At 35.7% G+C, this 27,475-nt stretch overlaps 1 protein-coding gene across 2 annotated transcripts; it reads right to left on the bottom strand.

Moving 5' to 3' along the window:
* Positions 1-486: 486 nt before the first annotated feature.
* On the bottom strand, positions 487-23,771 carry POLI (DNA polymerase iota). Of its 2 annotated transcripts, none has more exons than XM_057698231.1 (10): positions 23,622-23,771; positions 22,083-22,205; positions 19,773-19,937; positions 15,642-15,794; positions 13,616-13,852; positions 11,745-11,923; positions 10,831-10,922; positions 8,452-8,582; positions 3,136-3,341; positions 487-1,563 (listed from the first exon to the last, which is right to left on the bottom strand). In XM_057698231.1, the coding sequence occupies exons 1-10, from the start codon at positions 23,767-23,769 to the stop codon at positions 742-744; spliced, it is 2,256 nt and encodes a 751-aa protein (XP_057554214.1). In that variant the 5' UTR covers positions 23,770-23,771; the 3' UTR covers positions 487-741. The 2 variants fall into 2 exon arrangements, with proteins under 2 accessions (XP_057554214.1, XP_057554215.1); XM_057698232.1 differs by lacking the exon at positions 23,622-23,771 and adding an exon at positions 23,440-23,614.
* Between the last annotated feature and the right edge of the window lie 3,704 nt (positions 23,772-27,475).

The following is a 27,475-nucleotide window of genomic DNA, read 5'->3' as shown; positions in this document are numbered from 1 at the left end:
GACATTCTTAAAGACCTACCACTTTGAATTTCTGGTGTCACCCTTCCCTTAATCAATTTGTATACAGAGTTCCTTCTAGTTCTTTACAACATATACACTCCCCTGCCCAGTACCCCACTGGGCCTATTCATTCATTCAATACTTACTGAGTACCCTCTGTGTGCCAGGCAGCAATGGTAGGTTCCAGGTGTACTAAAAAGCATTAATTGAATATATACTGTTTTGGTAATTTTTTCTAAAATCAGCTTACCCAATAGTACATAGTACTTCAGTCAAAGACATATACATTCTTAGCAGGTTAGCTGGCAACAGACTTTCTTATGGCTACTTCCTAATGAGGCGAATTTCTTGAGCAACTCCATATTTCAAAGAAAATAACCTGTTTTTTGGTATAGTATACCAATGATTTGGCTACTCTATTTTTTAATATGCAGTCATATATCTTCCTCCCAATGTTTCCACAATGAAAGGAAAATGTACTAATGCTGACCATGATATTTTTTTATTGAAAAGCAATATAAAATAGCTTTAGAAATAAGAGGAAGGTAATATTTTACATTATTTCTGTTATGAATATTCTTACGCTTTGTGCCAGAATTTACTTCCCATAACTACGTTTGCTTTATCTGGAACGTTTTATATTGTGTTTCTACATTATTGAAAGTATTAGTGTTTAATTTAGAAGAGCCTAATAAACTGCTACTCTGAGAACAATGGTCTTTCCCTTTTTTCTGAGCATGCTTATTTATGTACAGTGTGGAAATCTGATCCTGTTCTCTTCCAATCAGCCAACAGTTCTTTTTGTACCTCTTCTGGTAGTTCATAGAAAACTTCAGGATCAATGTCAGAAGGAAGGGTAATCTTCTCATCAGTAGAATCTTGCTCTCTATTTTCTGTAAGTCCTTCATGAATAGAGACTGTTGCCATTGGCTGTTTATGGCTGTCTGTAGTATGGTTTTTGGAGAAAAGTTGCTCACTCTGCAAATTTGGAAATGAATGGAAAACAGATACAGCAGCGTTTGTACTTGAAAAGTGGAATCCTTGAGATTCTTTAGGTCCTTGACTCATTCGTTCATCTTTTAAGCTACTGTCTATATAATGTGAATAATCCTTCTGGTTAGACACATAAGAGGAACTACTGCTATTTAAGCCTGATGTTCCTGGTTCACAGGGAGATACGGAGGATATCTGTTTGCTACTGGATAAATGATCTCTAGGATTTAAGGAACCAGCTTGAATTTGTTTTGTAGAAAAGAAAGATAATACTCCTCTAGAAGTATGTAATGGACAATTCAAACTTCCTTTCTCTTGAACTTTTTCTCTAGATTTTCCAGAAAGGATTTCTTCTTGAATATCTACTGGAAGCTGCTTAAAGACTTCTTGGTCAATACCCTCAGGAAGTGAGGAGACTGGAAATTCATGCCTGTCTTTTTCTTTAGAAAAATTTGTAGTATCTGGTGGAGACTCCCCAGTTCTTGTACTTTCAATTCTTCCAGTTGGTAGAAAATCCCAATTTGTTTCCTTGTCTTTAGAAAAATCCTCCATGTGAGTGTCTTTCATTTTCTAGAACATAAGGATGACAGAATAATTTAGATATCTGATATCTTGTAAATATTCATGCTGCTGAAGTGTGAATGTAGCTATTATCTGACCAACATGTTTCTATCCTACTCCATAACTTCAATCCTTTTGGTCAGTTCCACACAACCAGAAATGATTAATCCACCACAATGAGTCATACAATTGTGTGGATTATTACTCATTGTTCCAGGAAGAGGGCTTCCTTCCTAGATAGCACTGAGCCAGAAGGTAGGTATGTATCTGGAGACCTGGAAAGGACCTTAACAATCATGTATTCAGACTTCCAATTCTGTGAATAAAAGAACGGTGGCCTGTACAAATAAATGATTCACGAAGGGTATCTAAAACATATGTATATGCACAGATAGTATCATGGTTTCCTAAAATGCCCTATTTTGAAGTGTAACATTTAACAGAAAGAAAAAAAATATTTCTATGGTAAAAATCCAATATCATTATTAAAATGAAACACTTTTATATTCACATGAAATAAAATTTTTAAAACACCTTCCATTTTATTTTGCATACCTTTTCCCTCTAGTTTTAAGCACCGTAGAAATGTACAGATAGTCAAATGCAGTTCAGGAAACATCAACACATTAGTAAGTTCAATAAAGTAAAAGGAGAAGAGATTTGGGTCACTGTATTTATTGAGCATGTACTGTGTGCCAGACATGTACAAGGTACTTTCACTTACATTTACCTCTCTAATACTACTGTGAATGAAAGACCTTTAATTCTTATCCTACAGACTAATTAAAAAATAAAAAGTAAACATCTTTTTAAATTTCAGTTAATAAATAGGATAAAAAGGGTCACTGAAAAAAAAGTAATTTGAAGAGGGCATTAATTCAGTATTTCCATAACACTATTCTGTTCTTATTATAAGCTTAAATGTAAATGAATATATTACTAAAATTACAGTGACTGATTAAACAATAAAGAAAATAATAAAAACATTTAAAATTAAGAGTTAATTGTAGGCACAAACAATTTAGTAAAAGATGATTATTTTTTAAAGCATCCCACATTTGGTAAACAAAAGTTGCATTTCCTTTTAGTCATCTGAAAATATGACTGGCCTCTGCATCTCTATTGCCACACTCTTAATTTCTACAACTGTAAAATGAGCAGTATATTCTATCAGTATTGCTACCAGAATTTAATATAATTTCAAAACCAAGAAAATTTAAATACTTGAATAAAAACATTGGGGAGGGGGCGCTGCTTATGTATAAACTGACGACAAAATTACATTTCCAATATTTGAAAATATTTTCATATGAGCTAATCATTACATTCCTATATATTGTTATAGAATGTTTTAACAGTTTCAAAACAGAGAACCTCTATCAAGATTTTCTCTTTTATCCAGTGATGCTTATGTTTTATTCTTAGATCACAGTACAATATGCTTAAGGCTAGTAACCATAATCTGAAAGGCACTATATATAAGTCACTCAAATCATATCACCCAAAAGAATCTCTAAATTATATCAAACACAAATTTATATGTGTAATTTAACCATATAAATCCAGTAACAGTGTACTTACAAAACTGCGTTTGCCAGAGCGTGACGTTGTTGATAATGATGGCGTTAAATAATAATCAATAGTCCCTTTCTTAGTAGTATTTAGGGCTTTAAGGTTGCAGAAGCACACACTTAAAAGGGTAAGATGAAATGGCATCTTCACATTCACCATATTTCGAAAAAGTTTCATAAGTATATCAACCATTGGGGTCATCACATCATAATTTCCTAAATAAAATGTTTAAGAAGACAATATCTAAACACATTATATTATAATTAATATTAAGAGCTTAATCTAATTTATATTGCTTAGATTAAGAAATTAAAATCCTAAATACACATCACTGAGACATCTTGACATCTGTTACGGAACTGGGACATCTCAACATTAACACCAACTGCCAAATGAGTTAAAGTTTTCAGAAGATATGAAATATGGAACTTTTAGTTACAGGAAAATGATGAGGTGAGAAAATCTCCCCATAAAATTAAAATAAAACTGAACATAATGGTCAAAAATAAGCATTCTGAGATTCTGGAATGAACCAAAGGCGAATAAAGTGAGAAACACTGATTTATGAAAAGCCACTGGATCCTAGGTAATAAAGTGGGGGCAGCAGCCTTGCTGGTTGGAGTTGTTTGTATTCCCCATTTACACAGTGCAGTTGGTATAGCAGTTTTGCCAGGATGAGGCTGGCTGTGAAAGTCAGCAGCTTTGCAGTCAGAAAGGACTGATCTGATTCGAGGTAGAGCGTAAAAGCCCACACCCAGCAGTGTTGCCAGAAAAATGAACAAACTTGGGAGGAAACAAAGGAAATCACATAGCTCTTAAGCTGGGGTTGCAACTGTGGTGGGGATGAGTGAAAGATCAGTGGATCAGCCCTAAATGTAACGAGGAGATCTGGAAATGACAGAACCATAGAGGGACTAGATAAGCTCTCCTCACAACCCCAGCTGAGAGCTGCACACACAGAGGCAGCCCAAGCTTTCCACATGTCTCTCACTAGAATGGCATCAAGCATACCAGGGAGATGCAAGAGGGACTAGCAGGAAATAAAAGCCAAAGCAGACTTGAAAAAGGCCTAAATTTTGAAAGTGCTCTCCAACCCAAGCACTTATCTGTTGACAGAAAATGAAAGCCTTCCAGGCTGCATATTTGAGCAAACCTTTGACCAATTATTGTCTAACCACCAAACTATGCACAGAGGTAACCTCCTAGGAAGCCAAAACAAAAAATTTAAATTTAAATTAAAAAAAGAAAAAAAGCTAAAAAGCAGAAAAAATCAGAGGCAACACATCACAGGGGAGGTAGATTTTGCAGCTTAAGTCCAAACAAGTTACAAAGAAAGAAATCCCACAGAGGAAAAAATCAAAATCCAGAGTTGCTACAAGATATTATCTAAAATGTCCACTTTTCAACAAAATATTACAATACATACCAAAAAAAAAAAAAAAAAACCCACAGGAAGGTGATTCATACTCAGGGGGGAAAAGTAGTCAATAGAAATTGACTTTAAGTTCTATTTAGCAAAGATTTCAAAGTTGCTATTATAGACATTTTCAAAGAATTAAAGAAAATCCTTTTAGGGAATTAAAATAAGATATGATAACCGCTACCAAAAAAGAGGGAGACTCAATGAAGAAACAGACTCAAACATACAAACAAACAAAAACAAATGGAAATTCTAGAGTTAAAAAGTATAGTAACCAAAACGAAACAAACAAAAAAATCACTAGATGTGCAACAACAGTTCTGAGGTGACGGATGACTCAGAGAACTTGAATGTGGCTCAAAAGAAATTATGTAATCTAATAAAGAAAAAGAAAAAAAGTCTGAAGAAAAATGAACAGAATTGTACACAACTATATGACATTATCAAGCACACCATCATATGTGCAATGACAGTCCCAGAAGGAAAGGAAAAGAAAGAAAAACAATGAAAGAAAGAGTATTTGAAGAAATAAGAGCCCAAAACTCCCCAAATTTCATTTAAAAATTTAGCCTACAGAATCAAGAATCTCAATAAATCTCAAGTAGGATAAACACAAAAAAACAGATATACACAGTCAAACTGCTGAAAAAGAGAGGTGAATGACTCATCACATAAAGGAGAACAACAAGACAACCATGCCTGGTAACAATTTATTGCCTCTCAGCTCCACATCACCCTTCAGTACCTGCTGTGTGATAGTGGGTTGGACTCTTTAAAATTTTTTTTTACATTGAACACACAATTGTGAAGGTTTGTCATTAGAACTGGAGGACCATTAAAGAAGAAAGGGGGCTTCTCTTCCTGGTTCCAATGTTCTATCATTTACTTTTTCTTGCTCCAGTAACATGGTGTGTGTGCAGTGCTTCTGTGTGGAAATATCCAATAGTGCTCTGCCATGCAACATGTGTGTGTAACACTCAGCAACCTCCAGCCCCAGTCCAAGCCTTGTGACCATGTCCCCATGGCTCTACCAACTCAAAGACTGCACACACAAGGCCTGTTCCGTAAACAGTGCCCAGCTCCTCCAGCACACCCACCTGATAGGCTTGACTTGCACATGCCACAGAGGGTTGTTTCCTCCAGCTCTTCCTATGTAAGCACCATACCCTCTACCTTTGCAGTAGCAGAAGAATGAGGATTCCTTCAGTACAAACACCTACCAGTCTCAGCTTGTCCACACCCTGGAAGACTGTTAATGCAAGCCCTCCCAACAGACACCTGCATACCCTAGCTCACGCACTGCCCTGCCAGTGAGCAAACTCCCAACATCCCAATGCCTCCTGTGGGCCCACCAATCAGCCTCAGCTCATCTGTGGGTCAGAGGGTAGTATTCTCTTTGCCCAATAACTATGCACCAGCTCTGAGCCAGGTAACTCAAAGGATTTCTCCACCATCCAGTGTCCTGCAACCATACCTTCCCCTTGAGGGGTAGGAGGGCTCTCCTTTCCAGGTTTCCCCTTTCTTGAATACTTCTCCTTAGCACTTGGGTACTCTTAGAGTGTCTTTTGTATCTTTATAGTCACTCCCCTATCGCAGTATAATATTGTTTGATGCTTTCCCTGTTCAAATTTCTGTGTGGTTATTCTCTCTTGATTGGAACTATTAATAGGAATCTCTCCTGATTAAACTATTATCAGCTGCCTTGTCACCAAAAATAAAGGAAACCAGAAAGCAATGGAATACTATATTCAAAGTATGGAAAGAAACAGTAAAGAATTATAAATCCAGATAAACTGCCATTCAAAAATGGTATTCTGGAGGAGTAGTCCATAAATTTTAGTTAAGTAAGATGGTTTGAGAGTGTTGCTCAATTCTTCTTTTCAAATGCAAATGGAACATTCTCCAGGACAGACCATATGCTGGGCGAAAAAATAAGGCTCAATAAATGTAAGAGGACTGAAATTACTCAGAGTATGTTCTCTGATCAATACAAAATCAAACTGGAAATAAGCAACAAAAAGAAATTTGAAAAATAATCAAATATTTGGAAATTAAACAACAAATTTCTAAATAAGTTTAAGGGTCAAGGAGGAAATCATAATGGATATTAGAAACTATTTTAGCTTTAATGAAAAAGAAACACAACAAAATTAGTGGAATGCGACTAAAGCACTGCTTAAAAGGAAATGTATAACTTTAAACTTGAATTATTAGAAAAGAAGGTAGGTATAAAATAAGTAACGTGAGTGTCCATCTTAAGAAACCAGGAGGGAAAAGGCAAATTAAACCTAAAGCAACCAGAAAGAAGGAAATAACAAAGATTAGAGCAGAAATAAATGAAAGTAGAAAGACAACTGAGAAATCAATGACACCAAAAGTGGAATCTTAGAAAAGATGAACAAAACTGATAAACTTTTGTTAGAATGACCAAGGGAGGGGCTTCCTAGGTGGCGCAGTGGTTAAGAATCCGCCTGCCAATGCAGAGGTCACGGGTTCGATCCCAGCTCCAGGAAGATCCCACATGCCGCGGAGCAACCAAGCCCGTGTGCCAAAAAAAAAAAAAAAATAAAAAAAAAAAAAAAAAAAAGAATGACCAAGGGAAAAAAATAAAATACACAAATTACCAAAATCAAGAATTAAAGAGAGGACATCACTATAGACCCTACAAAAATCAGGATTATAAGGGGATATTAACAATTTCATGACAACAAATTAGACAACTTGGATGAAATGCATACATTACTAGAAGATACAAATAATCAAAACAAATAGAAAATCAGAATAAGCTTATAACAAATCAAGAAATCAAATTCTTATTCATAAAAGAACAAAGCTAGAGAACTTACACTACCTAATTTCAAAACTTACAACAAAGCATCAAGACAGGGAGGAACTGGTGTAAGGATAAACATATAGATCAATGGAATAAGGAAGTCAAAAAATAAACCCTTACATTTATGGTCAATTAGTTTTTGACAAAGGTGCCATAGCAATTCAATGGGGAAAGTATCTCTTCAACAAATTCTGTGGAACAACTGGATATCCACACAGAAGAGAAGGAACTAAGACTCTCACTTTATACAATACATAAAAATTAATTCAAAGTGGATCTAAGTATAAATCTTAAAACTACAAAATTACTGAAAGAAAACAGGAGGAAATATCTAAGATCTTTGGGTTAGGCAAAGAATTTTTAGATATGATATCAAAAGTACTATCCATATAAGAAAAAAAGAACAATGAAATACCACTACACATGAGAATGAGTACAATAGAAGAAAATGATAGTACTAAATGTCGGTGAGAATATGAAAAAACTGGAACCCTCTATACTTTGTTGGTGAGAATCTACACTGTTACACTCACTTTGGAAAAAAATCTGGCAGCTTCTTAGAGTTCAACTTACCGTACAACCCGGCAATCCCACTCCTTATAACCTACCCAAGATGAACAAAAGCATATGCCTGCCCAATGACTTGCACACAAATGTTCACAGCACCATTTCTCATAATAGCCAAAAAATGGGAACAATCTAAATGCCCGTAAAGAAGTTATCTCACGCTATATAATTAATTATCAGAGTTTTGCTTTCTCTGGAGTTGGGAAGCATTCTTAACTGACCCTTTACTTTTAATATCTCTTACAAAACAACAAAATTTTCTAGTGAAAATTTCATATAAGATAAAAGCACGAGGTTGAGTCAAAAATTATCTGCACTCCAGTTATGTTCAAACTTCTATAAATTTTACAGCCAGAGTGAGGATAATTTTTGACTCACCCTCGTATTTAATAGTTCACTAACTTCCTGTGAAGACCACCCATCTTTGGATCATATTTCTAACTCAAAATTTGTTTTTTCAAGAGCTCAACCTGCCAACTAAATTATCAGAAAATCACTCCATTACCTGTCCCTAACTTCTGAATTATGTGGGATGGAATTGGGCACTGACGACTCTCACGGCTATAGTGCTTCTCAGATGAATACCGACGGATTATTAATCTTACTGTATGTGGCTTCCTTCCATCTTGGCAGACTCTAAAAATAAAGAGAAAGAGGAAACAAGGAATTAGAAAAAGTATTATCCAAAGTTTTTTTTTAATGGTCTACCATACCCCATTTATCTAAAGGTGCCAGATTTAGTAACTGTAACAATTATAAATACAGTTGATAATTAGGCAGTAGACAATAAAGGCCCTTGAATAGCCCAAGTAAACTTCACAAAGTCTACATAATAAAGCTCTGAAATTTGAAATGTAAGACTCTCAGGCCTTGTGCTGAATTGAGTGCTATCAGAAAAAGAAGAGAAATAAGATATAATCATAGCAAACCATTTGATAATTCAAATCTAAAACATAACTAAAAACAATATATTAAAATCATCAGGAAATTTAAGAAACAGAATCATTTACTGACAAGAAAATATATGAAAAATGACCATTTTTTTACACATTTAAAGAAATAAGATTACAAAAAGAAAAAAAATTTTAATGAGATTATTCTGTCACAAAGCACTCCTCAAACAGATCCAAGGGAGTTAGTAATATCACCATTATATGGCGTATTACACAATAATGTGAAAGATCAATTATATACTATATTTAGGAGGGTAAGTACATGTCCACGCATCTTAAAAAGTGTTCTATCCAAATGATTTTGGTTTTAGTGTTGAAAACAAAAGTTTTAACGACGTGGAAAATTCACTTAAAAAGTAGAAAATCTAATTACTAGAGAAAATAAATGTCATCAAAGAATAACATTTTCCTTTCCATGTGTATCACAAACATAAAATATCAATATTATTAAACATACACAAATTGATTTTGAATTAGATAATTTAGATTTTTGTAGTAAATAATTTTTTTCTTATTGCTTTATCACAAAACTTCTGGACTGCTGCTTTATTAAGATAAAATTTCTTAAATGGTTCCTGTAAATGTTACTAGTTTAAATATCTTCCAGTTAAACTTGTTCTATTAAGTTAATATGCAATTCAAAGAGTGTGATTTGGTTCCTCTAACTAATTAAGACATACTAGAAAAAGGTTATACTCTAAGCCATCTTAAGACCAATGCCTAGAGAATGGATGAATGGACCACTACCTAGAGGTATGATTTTATACCTCACACATACCTACAGTATTAATCATCATATGCTCAAGAACATTCACACATACACATTTATTTTTTTTGGCCAGTCACTTAGATGGCATTATATACCTCAGTCCCTGAAACAAGGGGCCACTTTGTAGAAGACAGAATGCCAAGCAGAGATAAGGGGAAATGGTTAATAGTATTTCACAGGTTTAGAGCATCAGACTAATTTCTGGGTTGAGTCTTCACATATAATTCTTGTGGTTTCTCTATGTGCAGAACTGTTTCCAGTGACCAGACATTTCATAGTAGCCTTATATTTAGCTGAAGCAAAGCAAATGACCCAGTTTCACTAGCATACTCACCGGCTCAGCCTGAGTCATATCACTGAAGCTGGGTCATATAGCAAATGATGAGCTGCATGGCCCTGCTCAAGACATGAGAACTGCAATGCATGTGACAGCAAAGTGGAAGGAAATTTCACTTCATCAGTTTTCTGAGAGTTAGAGTCATCCAAAACCCATCTTCTCTAGTCACAGCAGCCATCCTAGCATCATTACAGAAGCACACCTAGCCAAAACTGTTAGGCCTCTGACACCGCATTTTAAGAAATCAAAGAAATGGGAGGAAAAGAGAGAATACTCTTCTATGCAGTATTGAGAAACAGACACATGATGGCAAAGGAGCATCAGAAAACTAAATGTCTTGTTCAGTTTATGCAATGCTATTCGGATATTCATAGTCCCAACTGACACTCTTCATGTATTTACGGGCCAGTAACCCTGCACATACCCACAAGCACTCCCACTGCTCACACATAGGTCCATTAAGCTATACCTTCATCTGACTCCATTTTCTTTCACATGGTCTGAGGTACAGGAGATAAAAGGGTTTTTCTGCTTTCTCCATCAATTTCCTATCCTCAATCATCAGAAATTTATAGGTGTAGTGATTCTAGAGATACCCATAAAACTCCCTTAGGTCACGATCAGCAGCTTAAGATCCACCATAAACCACAATGTTGCTAAATTAAGACCAATGGAAGTAGATGAATTAAATTTAGTTAAAAACATCTGTTACCATCCTTGCAACACTTTATAATGATCTATCTTTACATGTTCAGAACATCAAGTATTCTTTCCATGTACTATACACAGAATCTATAAGATGATATGGCAAAGTGGAAAAATCACCTGTTCAAAAGACTAGCAAGTAGTTCTTCAATCTTATTTTTAGCTTCAACTTCTGATGAACATTTTTTAAATGAATCTTCCTCACTAAAGGACTACCAAAGAAGCACAAATAAGGATTAATGTAAACCCAAATAAACATATCCATTTATCAGTGTATATGTCAAGTATTCAACACATTCTTTACTAACTTACCTCGTGTGCTTAGTTTGAGCCATTCAGTTCACTTCTATATTAAATTTTTTTATCTGCAAGTTACTATACTCCACTAGAAAGTGCACTGGGAGTTAAGAAAATTACAAAGTTCCAGTACCAATGCTAAGCTTTACTGTATGACTACAGTGAGGCTCTTCATCTCCTAAGACTTGAATCCGAGTTTAACCTTGGACAAGTCCCTTAACCTTCCTAAAGTACAGTATCTTCATCTTAAAAAAATAATGGGAGGGAGAGGGAGTAAGGGAAGAGGAGAAGGTATGAACAAACAATAGTAGCACCTACGTAGAAGGCTTACTGTGACGATTAACTGGGATAATGCATTTATTATTATCCCACAGGAGAAAAATTAATCAATGTTACCTGGGTGATTATACCTTTCTCCACTTTCTAAATTATTAGACTGCTCTGAAAACAAGATTTTTAAAAATGAAAATATTTTGCCTCCTATATACAATATAGGCTATTAAAATTAAGTAGTATTCAATCAAAGTGGCTAACTTGAGACAAACACTAATTCTTAGATTCAATTTAAGAATATTTATTAATCTAATATAATAAATAGCCTTCTCACAGGAAAGGGATCACGTACCAACCTAATAAGCAAATTAGAACAGTAAGAACACAGTAGTAAAACTAGAAATCTTTCTCTCAAATAATGCAAGAACCAATACTCAACTAAAATAAATACCATCATCATGTACCTGAGGTGGTCCTGAGGGTGTCACAGGAGAGTTATCCTCTCCAAAACTGAGCTTCTGGATACGCTGAGCAACCGAAATTCCTAATTCCTTTTCTAATATTTTGGATGAAAAGGTTTGAAGATCATGCACACTACTGATACCCAGTGCTTCCAGACGCTTGGTAGTTTTATAGCCAATACCTAAACAAAAAGAGATGCATACAGTGTTACAACAGCTTTTCTCTTTAAAACTAGCTAATTAAAATATTATAAATACATCAACCACATCTTTTGACAGCATAATTGGTATTTTGCAAACATCAAACTTTATTAAAAATTAGGTGGTTGTTCTGCGCAAGGCCTCTGAGTTATGATCAACTTTGGAAACCCAACAACCCTAGTATAACATAATGAATAAGGAGACAACCAACAAATGCTGTCTTGATATTGACAAAATGAGAATTTTACCACCTGTTATATAACAATGTGGAAGCACTGAAGAATCATAGTTATTATTCATGTAAAGAAAGACTGTCACTAGAGCAATTAACATTCATTACCATGCGCTAATTGTTAGCTAACTTGACTGATTTCTATACACAAAACCACACATTTACATCCGGAGGTAGTAACCATCCCAAATACAACTTTGAGCCAGAAAGCAAACAAACAAATCTTCTCATTAGCAAAACTCCTATCACAAAGCTCTTGCACTAAAACTCAGTTATACTTTATCAAAGAAAAAATGCTCAGGCAACTTAGTGCCCCTTTACTCCTCTCGTTTTTAAAAATTAATTCTAGTGATCTGGTTTCCTTGCACAGTAAAATAAGTAAGTCAAAGGTGATGGGTGTATAGGGGAATTATTAAAGTGAAGTGACATCTTTTCACAAGTGTAAAAAAAGGGGGGGGGTGGCGCTGGCAATTTGGCAATAAGGAGGAAAAGAGAAAGCCTGGGGAAAAAATGAAAATAAGAACTCAAGAAGAAATTGGGAGATTGGGACTGCCATATACACATTACTAATAAGAAAAAAAAATCAAATTGTACACTTTAAATATATCCAGTTTATTGTATGTCAATTATATCTCAATAGAAGTTCTTCAAAAAAAAAAAACCTCAAGTAGAGCCAAGTAACAATGCTACGTATCAGTACATAATCCTCAGTTTATAACAACCTGACATAGTAATTGTTCTTCAGACTCAGAGTCATCCAAAAAGACTTTAAGTTACAATTATATCAAATTAAGAATCGCAAGGCAGTGTACAACACAGTTTGGAATCCAAACATGGACTAAAAATGAAGTTATGACATCTAAAAGTCAAGTTCCAGTTAGAAATTCACTTCCACAGTACTGTGTAACATTTTAATCCCCACCAATGCCCTAGAAATGAAGTTTAACACATCCACTATTGATGGTCTATAAAAATATAAGTACTTGATCTTCAAAGATACAAACTTGCCCCATTGAACCCCTCAAGAAAATCAGTTTCTTCATCTTTAAAATAAAATTTGCCTAGATGCTTTGGAAGGTCCTTTGTAGCCCTATTATTTTATACATAATCCCAAAACAGAGTTAGTGAAAGACCAACTCCCCTCTCTAGATGCAATGTGCAGTATAACAGTATGAACCAGGGACTAAAAATAAAGGACCATATGTTTCCAGATTATAACTTTTCTGATCATATTCAAACTATGCAAAAGTAGGTAGAACTAGAAAAGTATTCTCATATATAGAGTCCTCATATAGGTTCCCTCCAGAAAATGTCAAGTTTTTTGGTTTTCACGAAGAGTCAAGTACACAGGCTCTAAGAATTCATTACACGTGACTGTAATTTTTAAACTTAAAGAAATACAATAGAACTAATATATACTTTTCAAATATATTTGTCTTACCAGGCATTTCCTTTATGTGGTTCAAACTATGAATGAGATCTTGAGAACTTTCAGGTAGTAAGACTGTTTGTTGATTTGGTTTAAAGACGCCAGACACTAACTTTGCCAATAATTTATTAGAAGCCACTCCAGCACAGCCAGTGAGACCCAGCTGATTGTTCATGGCTTCCCGCATCTCAGCTGCAATCTGAGATCCAATAAGTAGTCTGATGTGCAAGATGTCATGCAGGTTTACAGCTATAAAAACAGCCAATGTTGTTAAAAGTCACCATCAAAAATTTTACTTTTCTTTTTTACATATGAGTTTTAATCTATACTCAACCCCACCCCCCAACACCACCACATTGCTATACACTTAACTAATCTCTTTTGTCCTTCACAGGAATTCTGTAAAGTAACTACCACAAGTGCATTCCAAGGGCCTGTGACAGCAAATGGTACCGGGAGTGCTGAATGATTAACATATTACGAACAGTGATTACGAAAATTGATCTCTCATAAAAAATTCCTACTGCATTAGCAGAACTTACTCATGTTTACCTGAAAGTAAGCATAAAAGTGTTACATTAATGATAAAGCTAACATTACAGCTTTAAAGACTTGAATCTAAACTTTACAGACTAGTGGTATGTGCTACTAAAAACAATTTTGGATTTGTATAGTTTCAAAGATCTTTTATTAAAAGTATAGGGAAATTATATAGAACAAATTTTCTTAGGTGTGAAAACGATATAGAGTTATTTGAGATAGTCCTTATCCTCAGGAGTATTTACATTTGAAGTGTCATGATGTCTGTAATAATGGCTCAACAATCTATCAACCAATGAATAAACAACAAGATAAAGCAAATGTGGCAAAAAGATAATCGCGGGAGTATCTACAAGGAAGGGCATAATGACTGTTCTCATTGTACTATTCGATCAACTTTTCTGTAGGTTTAAAATTTTTTTTTCACAAAACCTTAACGCAGAGAAGAAAGGATTCATGAAGAATCAGACATTTTAGGATATAAAACCTAGCTCTCTGTAATATGTTCTAACCAACAGAATCCAAGTTTGCTTTAAAAATTATACAGAAACACATTTGAAACCTTCTTGTTACCCAGGCCCTGTAAGTGACAAAACAACACAGGTACAAAAGACACATGAAAGCTTCATATCTTCTAAAAGAGAACTGTAGTTCTAACTCTTTTCTTCTTTAATATCAGGGAGGTTGAGAATGACTGGAGATTGATCACACCAGCTCTCAAAAAAGAGGGGTAAGAGGAAGCACATGTTGACTGAGACCTAGGAGCAAGTAGGTCAGGACAATTCTTACACAAAAGCAGAGTAGCTTGTCTTTTACGTGGTATGATCTGGAAATCATCAGCAGTCACAAGATGTTTGAAACCCTAGGTAGATATTCAGTGGAGCTGATTGCAGCTTATTTTCAAATGCAAATACTGGAAATACCATCAGTTATTAATACTTTAATACGTGAAGGAGATGAACCACTCTTTCCTACTGAGAGTTGGCAAAAATTATTTGACTGATTAAATATGAGCTTGCAAAAGATGACAGGTAGGCCTGGACAAGCTTCCACAAGGGCTAACTTGGGAGGGTCTTGATGCCTTGGGAGAATAGAAGCAAACAAGCAGAGAAGCAACATAGGCAAATTTAGTCTACCTAAAATTTTGCTTAAAGATGGTTTTAGGAAAATAAAAAACTACTCTAAAAAGCCAACTCCTGTAACTTAAGGATGACCTAAAGAGGCATGACTCTTAAAAATGGTAACACAGGACTGTGTCAGAGAAATGAGAAGTGCAAAAGCACTGAGCTAGCTATATGTCCTCAAAATACCATTTTCTGTCTATTTAATATGGAATAGCAATACCTAATTTTAATCATCTCAGATTGCTGAAATATGGCTACCATATCCAACAAAAGCCATAAAACTTTTAGAAAGCAGTCAACTTACTGAACTGACTGAACATTAAGGAATGTAGGTACTTTTAGTTACTAAATAGAATGAATAAGAACCCACTTACGATGATCATTGTATACATGACCCGACACAGTCAGTACTGAGAGTTCATCACTTTGAAGCTGCTCTAGTCTCTTCTCAACCATTTCTGTTAGATCCACAAAATTTTCATCAAACCCGAGTCTCTCAACAACTGGACTAAATTCTTCCAACAACTCTAAATTAAAATAATATTGGAGCACAGATGTAACTGAAGTTATAACTAGAACAGCTTTAACTCTTTTATGCTTAAAAAAATATGTTGTTAAAGGTTTTACATATATTCACAGTTCCACAATATCTTAATACAGTCCTCAGTTAACTGGCTTTGTTTTTTGTTTTTTTTTCTGTACCACATTCTGAGTAAAGGCAATATATTCCAATAAAGTAAGTCCAAAAATAACATTCCCTGGGCAGATATTCATAGCAATATATTTAGCTCAATCTCCCATACCTATAATTTCTCTATCTGTAGTACATTAAGTATCAATGCTTATAGTTAATTATGATCTTGAAGCAGTAGGTGAAAGAATAAATTATAGCTTACTTAGAAAAGTAAAAACGAGTAATAATATATTCTAGCTATTTTTTCACAAGAATTTTAAAAGGGTAACATAAAAGAAAATTTAAATTTCCAATTAATCCTAAGTCAAAAAGAAAAGTTACTTAATTTTCAAAATATTCTACAATGCAATATTTTGATTAGTTACCCTCCAGCTCACTCCTTAAGAGCAGAGATGAACTATGACTTACACGTATTTGAATGTCCAGCCTCTAGAACAATGCCTAGTCCTTAAGTCAAATGTTTACTAAATTGAGCTGAATCAAGATTTGAAATAAGTTCAAAAAGACTATCAATTCTCATTTTTAGGATTAAAACTAATAACTTGGAAATCATTAAGAATTTTTACTTCTCTCTGAATCACCTATTGATACCAGCTCCATGGTAGAAAACAAATTATTTGCCTCTTATTATATAAAAATGCATAGGTTCTTAAAGTCCTATAATATGAAAGCTCTGTTTTACTGGTGCCAACACATAACAGTGGGAGAAAACAATAAAGATAAAAACATGATCTGGTGACCACCAAAAATCACTTCCAAGCTACCTACAGAAAACCATTTATCTATGCTGAGGAAAAATTGACTATGTGTCTGACCATATAAAAGAATTCTTTTGAATTTCCCTAACCAATTTCTGCTTCCCCCCCCCCCCCAAAGTTATACCTGATGCCTGGCAGTAACAGGTAGAAAATAAAATAGCTTACCAAAACAATACTACATAAGAAAAATAAAGGACAAAGTTTTAAGTACTAAGCAGAAAAGCAAATTAAATACAGAATCACACACAAAGCTGGTGGGCTGCTGAATACTGATTGATTCCATTGCTTCTATTACTAGATCATAGGAGTAAATCACTTATCCATTCCTGAAGTTAACCTCTTTTTGCAGTCAACCTGTCAACTTCATAAACAATATGCATTTATTAAACTTATGATTACACAAGGCCAAAGAGAGGAGTTTATAGTTAGAGAAAAAACTATCTAGACAAAAATGTAATACTGTAGAATAAAAATATGAAACAAACAATAAGGTTAAACATCATAAATAGGTCTGACATAAATCAGTATAGGACTATTAGGCTATGTTCCTATTTTAACTCAGAAAATACCATGAGAAAATTTAACAAAATAACTTTCTATCAATGCATAAATCATGCTGAGAATATTTCTTGTTATTATATTAGCGCACTTTTAATTCTTTCAAGATACTACTTCATAAATTAAGAATCAGCACAAAAACTGAGATTTACTCATTGAATCTTCAGTATGATATTTTCACTGTGAAGAGTTGCAGTGGTACAGAAATCATAAGAGAAAGACCGATAAATCTGACATCATAGTGTCAGACAAAACACAAACCGGGAAAGTAAAAAAGACTAAACACAAATTGGAAATATATTTATAACATATGTCCATCAAAGGGTTAATTTCCTTAATTTCCTATAACAATGACACAAACCAGTCAGAAAAGAGATGAACAATCTAAATAAAAAGGCCATTCACAGAAAACATATATATAAATGAGCAAAAATACATGAAAAAATGCTCAAACTTACTTATAAAGAAATGCAAATCAAAACAATGATTTACTAGTTTTTTCACCTTTCAGGCAAAAACTTTATGAATATCTAATACTCTTATACATACTAGCAATATTTTGGGACAATCTCAAGTACAACATATATCGGTATTCACATTTTCTAATGCAAGTTATGTTTAATCTAGCAATTAACCTTTAGGAACTTACTTTAAGGACATCTTCATGAAAGTATGTGAAAAGTTCTATATGAAAATGTCTACTGAAGCATATATTTGTAAGAGCAAAAAAGTGTTAACAGCCTAATAATCCCTCACTCTTAGGGAAACCACAAAATTTATCATACAAAACAATGTATCTTTTGAATAAAAGGAGGTGCCCCCCAGGCATAAAGGGGGACATACTGTCTTCATATCAGTAAGGGAATGGTTAAATAAGTTTGGGACAAAATACAACAGAATATTGTGCAGGCATTTAAAAGAGTAAGGAACAGCTATATGAATGATATGAAAAATCACCCAGAACAAAGGCAAGGTGCACAACTGTATGTATTACATCATCTCTTCTATGTAGAGTAAAAATTAACTTCTGAACATTCAGATACACACACATAATTGTGCACAGATGCACGAGTGATATTTTGGGAGTACCATCTTGTCTTTTCTGCTTGGCTATTCCTACTTCCCCTTCCCCCCATATCAGCACTGCCTCTTCCCCTCCAGAAGTTAACCAATGTTAAAAACCTAGCATATATCCTCTCATGTTTCTCTTCCTATTCATACATAGACATATACACATATGTGGGGGAAGGAGTTTGGGTCATTGTTTTACACATATGGAAACACCTGATAGAGGTTTCTGCATCTTGCCTTTTACTTACTCAACAAGCCATATCTCTATGAGTCAGATAGTACAACACCAACGCATTCTTTTTAATGGCTATATAATATTCCAACATAGAGAAGTCTTAGTTTATTTAGCCATTTTCATCTTGATGAGCATGTTTTCATTCCATATTTTTAACAATTATGAACCATGCTACAAGAGACATTTTTGTACATGTATGTTATTACTTTAGTTCTATTACATAAATCCCCAGCAGTGATATTACTGAGTTAAAGAACATAGTATGTATCTTTAATTTCAAAAAATGTTTCTATATTGCTTTTTTGAAAAGGCTGTAATACTTTGTTTCTACTTTTTCTCACATTCTTACTTTTAGTACTAATGAATTTGAGCATTCTTTTTCCACTTTTTGAGTTTGCTCTTTTTGTCAACTGCCTATTCATATCCTTTGTCCATTTTTCTTAAGTTTCTTTTTCTTGCTAATTCCTAAGAGCTCTTGGATATTATATTTAACCCTTTCATCTGAAAACTGCTACAAATAACAAAGGAACAAGCAAACAAAAACAACAGCAAACAAGATAAAAAGCTGATTCTTATACATCTTAAAATTATATTTATTTGCCATATGCCAGTAAACACATGGTTTCATTTTTCCTGTAGTTTACTAAAACACTAGGATTCAATTCCAAACCTTAGTAAGGAGGAGTTTATCTACACTGAAATATTTAACATATACATAAAAACTAAGAAAAAACTAATATACTCCTTATCTTTGCTAATAGTTCCTAACAACTTGGTTTTTAATTATGTTAATCAAACATTACAGAAACCTCTCTCAACCACCATTAGTGTATTACAGTACAGCATATTTCTTCATAGTTCATTTAAACTTGGCATTTAAATTTAAAATTAAAAATATCTGATTCTCTTTGGTTTATCTTCTCCCATTTTCTCACTTTAAAAATTTTTTTACATTTTCTCATATTTATGTAAACAGCATGACAGAGTTCAAATTCCTTCCAACTTACACATTTTCATCACCATTACTCATAACATATTAAGCCATTCTCATATATATTTTTTTAAATGGGAAAGCCCAAAAATAAAAGGAAACCGACTTATGCATTTTACATTTATTAACAGATTCATGTAGTTAACAGGTATCCTACATAAAAATGAATGCTGAAAGTATATTGTCCATAATCTGTACCTGTAACCTTATATGACATCTCTCTGTAACGAGTCAAGTCTTCTCCATTAACTAATACTAGCTGTGGACACTTTTCTTTTGCATCTCTGACATTCATAAGTTTCTTAACTCCAAGCTTCCTAGCTTCATAGTTGCAGGTAACCACCAAATATTTCTGTTGAACCCCTATAAAAATAAATATTTTATGAGAAAACTGAGCAGGATTATAAACTAAATTTAAAATATAATTTACTTATTCCATATTATAATTGTAAGTCATAATACAATGTTTTGATAAGAATAAAAAGTTCTATCTCAGTTAAAAAATATAGCCTCCATTCACCAAAGTTCTATGAAGTAAAATTTAACAAAAATAACCACGAAGCAACAATTCTATTAAGTTTTCATCAGAAGATACAAATAAAATCCTTCTAGGATTTTTTTTAAACAATACAAAGCCAAATTAAGTTATACTAAATTAACTCTATATAACTTTATATATAATTCAAGGCTGTGTTTTACCAAAAACTAAAGCAAATGAAAATAACTGAGTACAATTAACTACTGCTTGCCGCTAGAAAACCTAACTTGTCTTCTGAGTAACTTTCCAGTGAACATAAAGCAATGTTCTATTACAGGTGCCAACCTACAGCAATTATTAGGGATCTTCCCCGATCAATGTTCTAATCATTGAACTGTTCTTCATAGTAATCTGCAGAAAAGATTAGACAGTGAGGTAATATTACGAGCCCCCTCCTTATCAAAATGATTAAATTATGATCATCTACAGACTGTTTAAAAATTCTAGTTTAAAGAAAAAAAAAGGATTCCCTGGCAGTCCAGCGGTTAGGACTCCGAACTTCCACTGCTGGGGGCACCAGTTCCATCCCTGGTCAGGGAACTAGGATCCTACATGCCTTGAGGCCAAAAAAAGTTAAAAATAAAAATAAAAATTCTAGTTTACCAGTGGCTTAAAACTGCTAAAATTATTCACTTTTCTCTTTATACAAGTTGACTACTTGTTTACCACTATTAATGTTCATCTAAAATATGTAAAGCACAAATACGTAGATGGGGAAAAAAAGGTCCTGTCCATTCCCCTAACATAATGCACTTTGTTTCTAAAATTTTGATATTACAAACAAGGCAAAGAAACATTATCTCATATATTTTTGATTATCAGATTATGCCCAAAAATAGAATCACTGAGTCAAAATAATTTATGATGCACCAGTGAACTATGTAACAAATCAGATTAGTAACTTCCTTAAGTAAAAAAATAATCTTTTAATACAGGATTATATGGACTCACCATTATGTCACCAGCCCAAGTTAAGCAGTCACCTATTTGCTGAGTACAAATCAAAGACTATGTTGCTTTCTCTGAGAAACTTACAGCATAATATCCCTCACTTCCTGGTAACCATTCATCCCCGAATCTTAATTACATAATACCTTTTTACTAATCATTACATATTAGTTACATCTTGTTACAATTCTACCAGTTAGAAATGCCTTTAGAAGAAAATTTAGGTCCCTAATTCTAACTGCTTGACATCTTTCACTTTAAAGATCCTAGACTGATCCTGGCATATCAAAAACTAGTCATCAGTCATCCCTCAGTTTCTTAGTAAACCAACTAGGCTGAGTAGAATTGGGATTTATCAAAACCAAAATAGACACCAGAGGGTAGCAGCAGGTGAATCAAAACTGCTGTTTATGCTTTTACTAAAAGATAAATCCTTACTACATACATAAAAAATTTTTGGAAATTTAAATTACTTTTCCAATTTAAGATATAATACAAAAAATTTTTTTAAAGCCAACATAATAGTAAGTAAATTCCCAATGTAAAATTTCTCATTGCCTTTTATTTTAAAAGATACTTATGATTTTATGGAAAGCTCATACTATATGCCGTAACATTTTGGGTTCTGTTCAAAATTCAACTATTTTGACAAATGTTACACAATTCAAGAGTTAATTTCAAAAGTGGGAGAATAAATGAAAACTTCTACTGAAATTAATAAAAGAGGCTCTTCTTGAGATAAGATGGTTATAAAATTTCAAACATTGAGAAAAAGACTAAAAGTTTATTATGGTCTTTCTGTTCATTTGTTTGGTTATCTATACTACATGTGTCATATTCACCATTTATTAAATGAGGCTTATAAAGTTTACACCTGGTAGTGAAGCAAAGATTACTGTCTATAAAGCATCATAGAACTGCTTCCAACATGTATTAATATGGTTAATAAATCAGAATATAATAAGCATAGTAAATAACGAATCCTATTATACAATGAAAATAGTATCAAAGTCCAGAATTACCTAAAGGTTTGTCCTTTAGTTCTGGATTTGAGATCATTTCTACTTGTGCGTAAAAGCAATCCAGATCCACGTGTACTATGACTCTAGATGAATAACTTCCCACTGGCACCATTTGGTCATGAACTGCAGCACAATATGCAAAGAAATACAAAAATACATTCAGGCTGCTTATCACCTCTGAGCAACTGCCAGTGCCTTAAAACACGGCCACCGAGAAAGAAGAATGCAGAGTGATTTTTAAAGCTTTCTCCTGGATTTATTACATGTGTCAAAGCATCTAAAAATTACAAAGACATGAGAGAGCCTTCAGTCCTGTTTACTTACTTAGTATTTCTTTGTATACTATATTTTTCTCAGGATAGTAATACATTTAAGGAAAAAAAATTTTACCAATAATAGAAGATGTAAGAGGTAATCCTAGGACCTAGAAGTTTATAGGAAAATTTAGAGTAGGTTGGAAAGGAGAAAAGTTTACACACTGATCGTTCAACCAACTTAAAAAGTATTTTAAGTGGCATATCCTTAAATTAAAAGAAAATCTGAAATACAAAACAGCAGAAGACAGAATCTATGGATCCCAGTGAACTGCATTTAGCTCCCATATGAAATCAGGAATATCTGGTTCAATTCTGAATACATAATACTAGAACAGAGCCTGGCATATAATAGACTACCAATAAATACTTGCTAAATTGAAAGACTGAGCAAATATTTCCTGGATTTTAAAAAGTAGTTCACGTCTTGGGGGAGGGGGCAGAAGGATAAGACAGAGGAGATTCCAGCTCTTAACACCAGCTAAAAACACGGCAGGCTAGATGCAATGTGGTATTCTGGTTTGGATCCTGGAACAGAAAAAATTAAGTGGAAAAAACTGGTAAAATCTTAATAAAGCTTGTCCATTATGCCAATGTTACCTTCTTAGGCTTGACAAATGTATAATGGTGATGTAAGATATTAAAGTTAGAGAGATCTGTGCATCTCTCCGTGTATCTAAAATTATTCCCAATTTTAAGTTTTTTAAAAGGAGGGGTTTGGGGGCAGGTGGGGTGAAGAGGCAGGGAGGGTGAAGAGGCAGGAAAGCAGAGCCTTGCCCTCAGGCCCGGAAGCTGGGGCAAGGTAGGGCCCAGAGGCTGGAAGTGGGTCACCGGAGACGCGGCCACTGCAGATGTGCCTCGTCCTCGGTTCCGAGCTGAGCCGTCCCTTCCCGTCTGGGCTGAGGCCGGGCCCCAACCTTTGCCAAAGGGGCGTCAAGGTCCCCCGCTTAGGCAACCTTTAGGCGCCTGGGGCCTCTTCCGCTTTCACTAGGTTCTTTGAGGGATTACAAAAGCACCCACGATTAACCAACTGATGCGCCCACCCAACTTCTACTGGACAAACCCATCCCTCTCGGGATCTTGGCCTCAAAACACCAGGCAGCGAAAAGCAGCTTGCTCAGCGGAGCCGGGAAGACGAAGGGACCCGAGGGGGGCGGGGACGGTCGCACCCCAACGGCCGCCGCCACTGCCCCAGGAGTCCGCCCGCCCCGCCCTATTCATTTACACCAAGGGAGGCCGCCGGGCTCCTCAGGCCCCGGCGCATCGGGCGAGCTGCCGGCCGCCCCCGCCTCCGCCCGCTCCATGGCCCGAGCCGCGTCCTCTTCCTCTTCTCGGTCGCCTTCCTCCTCGGGCTCCACCCCCTGCTTCTCCATCCCGCCCCGGCGGCCAACCGCAGAGCAGCTTCCGACCGCTTCCGCCCGGTCTCCGGGGGAACCGCTCTGCACTCGCGCCTGCGCCGTCTGCGCCGACCCACGGGCTGCCCCAAGGGACATGACCGCTGGGAATCCTCCAGACCTGCGTGCGGAGGTTCCCTCCCGCCCAGCGGTGAATGAGAGCTTGCCATCCCAAACAGCTCAGGTCGTCGGAGTTAGTCTTACACCACGAATTTTAATTGTTTATCTTTACTTGGAAGCCAGCCTTTTCCCCTGATCAACTGTTAGCAGAATCGCTAGCCCTTAGATGCTGAATGATTTATGCTGATGGTGGTAGTGGAAAGGGTGGAAATTATTGTGACCGCAAGGCGCCCATGTAAACTAATATGATTAGCAAGTATGCTAAAGTTTGAAGTTTGATTGTTTGTTGTTTGATTCAAAGATACTGTGACAGATTGGACCCCTGAATTTTTAATCACCTAAACTGACTCGGATTTTGATACATGAGCTTTGGAGCCGGGTAAAATCTTCAATTCAGACCCTCCAACTTGCTGACTGAGCAGGTTAAATAACTGCTCTGAGCCTGTTTCTCCATTGTTTAAAAAAAAAGTCTTGAGTATATTGCGATTAAATGAAGACTAACGTATGTTTTAATATTCCGATGAATTATGAAATATCTGGGACATGGAAGGATAGAAGGTGCTCAACAAGAGTTCATTCTCTTAGCCTTCTGTTGAGATGCCTTGCGTGCCTGCGTGTGTGTGTGAGTGTGTGTATTTGCGCAATTATTTTGCTTTTTTTTTACAGGATTCTCTCATAAATAGGATCTCATAAATAGGAGTCAAGGGAGGGAGGGAATACGGGGATATGTGTATAAAAACAGATGATTGAACTTGGTGTACCCCCCAAATAAATAAATAAATAAATAAACTTTGAGAAACCCATTAAAGGACACACTGATGCATCCATAAAGAAGGAATAACAGGCAGAGCTGGGGTTCAGTGGTTTGGAGGCCAAGTCTTCCTCTTTGGGTATTTTACTCTTAAACATCTGCACCAGTTCCTTAAAAGTCTCCAGTACAGGATCTAAGACACCAATTTAAAGCTATGCTTCTTTCTTTGCGATTGCTATTTGATAAGTCTAGATAAAGTGCTTTTGAATTAACTGCCTCTTTGGCCACTAGGTGCCTCTTTGGCTATGATCAAGGGTCCAATTGCTTGTAGACAACCAAGGTGTTTTGTTTTAATTCCTCCATATTGAAAACGATACAAACCAGGGAAATACTATGGCAGATTGAAACAGTTCCTTTAGAAGAGCCCTAGGGTCACTAACACTCAACAGCTTGACTAAAAGTGAACCAGCGTTGAAACACAACACATAGTCAAGCCCTCGTTAGTTAGTTGAATTTGTTTCCCTGTCAATTGTCAAATTGAAGAGTGACTTTTAATTTAGTAGAAGAACAGACAAATGGAACCTAGGGGAGCGAGCTGGGCTGGCTTTGTGAGTGTACAACCAATGAAATAACACAGAACCCCACACTTAGAAGGGCCCCTCACTTGGTTTAATGTTCTGCTGTTGCTGTCTTGAATTCTTAGTAATTTTTGAACAAGGGAGCCCTCATTTCCATTGTTGGGCTGGACCTCACAAATTATTTAGCCAGTGCTGGGAACAAAGGAGGAAAGTGGCATAGAAAATGATGCTTACAAAACACCTGTATGTCAGGCATAGGGCTAAGAATTTAAAACAGATTATGTCATTCAATATGCCTTAGAGGGTAGGTATCATTATTCTTATTTTACCAAAGATGGCACAGGCCATACTCGAGATTATGAATCTAGTAATGGTAAATTCACTTTCCAGAGTTTTCCCTAGAGAAGAAATCATTAAGAAGTTTTCTTCCACAGAGGAAACCACTCCCTCTGCCCATTTTCCTGGCTTCCGTGGATCGTTTGTATTCTTTCTCTTCCAACCCTACCCACCTTGTCATCTCCAGGTAGACATTGTAGTTTTCATTTTCTAGAGTTTCATATAAAGGGAATTCTACAGTTACTCTTGTATGGCTGTTTTCACTCAGTGCATAAATATATTTTTAGTGTTATTCATGTGTGTGAAAAAGCATGACATCAAATAAGAATAAGCAAGGCCCTTGGGACTTCCCTGGTGGTGCAGTGGTTAAGAATCCACCTGCCAATGCAGGGGATGTAGGTTTGATCCCTGGCCCAGGAAGATTCCGCATGCCTTGGAGCAACTAAGCCCTTGGGTGACAACTACTGAGCCTGCATGCCCCAACTACTGAAGCAGTGTGCCTAAAGCCCATGTTCTGCAACAAGAGACGCCACCGCAATGAGAAACCCACGCACCACAATGAAGAGTAGCCCCCGCTCGATACAACTAGAGAAAGCCTGCAAGACCCAACGTAGCCAACAAATAAATAAATAAATAAATAAATAAATAAACTTTAAAAAAAAAAAGAATAAGCAAGGCCCTGTTATGTATTAAAGCTGCACTATTTATAAGCAAAGGTGCTTTTCATGTATTGACAATCACTGAGAAAAAGAGTTGTTTAAAGTGAGAAGTGAAGTTGCAACTAAGTAAACTGAAATTCAGTTTCATATCAATTCATTATCAATAAAAAGAATTTTGAATCATCTGCCTCATTAAAAAAAAAACCACCAGACAACTTGGATATATTGAGACATAAAAATAAAATTTATTTGAGCTAATATGTGTTGCTTTGTAGTGGGATGAATTAGGGAACGTGTTTTGTTCTGTTGTTTAATCTATAAATCTCTTCCCCCAGTTTTAATTAATTGCCTCTAATCTAGGATAAATTCAGGAAATAAATATATTGAGCCTGGATCATAATTATGGATTTAGGTGCCAAATGACAAAAACAATTGCAAGATAGAATAAACATTTAATTAAAGAAAATTATGGTTGAAACAATATTCATGGGGGAGCATGGGTTTGCAGTGTGGGTAATGGATAAAGAAATGGGGGCATTCACAAGCTTCAGAAGTCATGATGTTATGAACTTACATACATTAAAAGTGGCAAGCATGGGACTTCCCTGGTGGTGCAGTGGTTGAGAATCCACCTGCCAGTGCAGGGGACACGGGTTCAATCCCTGGTCAGGGAAGATCCCACATGCCTCGGAGCAACTAAGACCTTGCGCCACAACTACTGAGCCCCTGCTCCACAACAAGAGAAGGCACCGCAATGAGAAGCCCACGCACTGCAATGAAGAGTAGCCTCTGCTCTCCAGCAGCGAAGACCCAAATGCATCCAAAAAAAAAAAAAAAAGGGTGACAAGCACGAACAGCCATGTCAGGGAAGGCTGGGAAAGTTACCAGCACCTGTTTCCCTCCTCATAGCCAAATTGGCCACATATGATTCAGAGGAAGAACTCTAGATGATGTTTATGAAGAGTGTGAGGGCGTTTATGAGTGTCTGTGTTTTACGTTGGTGGTGACTAGGTAAATAGAGGTTCACCGTGAGGCCAAAGGAACAATTTGAATTGGTGATAACAGAGGGCCTGGTTTTGTAGTCTTTGACCTAGTACAGTGGTTCTCAGTTGCGGACAATGACTTTGGCAATATTTTGGAGACACTTTTGGTGTTCACATCTGGGGAGCTGCAGCTCTGCATTACTGGCATCTAGTGGGTAGAAGCCAGGGATGTTGTTGAACATCCTGCAATACACGGGA

Source organism: Hippopotamus amphibius, chromosome 11 (assembly GCF_030028045.1).
Source record: "Hippopotamus amphibius kiboko isolate mHipAmp2 chromosome 11, mHipAmp2.hap2, whole genome shotgun sequence".
In the NCBI taxonomy this organism is placed as follows: domain Eukaryota; kingdom Metazoa; phylum Chordata; class Mammalia; order Artiodactyla; family Hippopotamidae; genus Hippopotamus; species Hippopotamus amphibius.
Note: the sequence above shows the minus strand (reverse complement) of the source record. Positions and strands in the feature narration are given on the sequence as shown.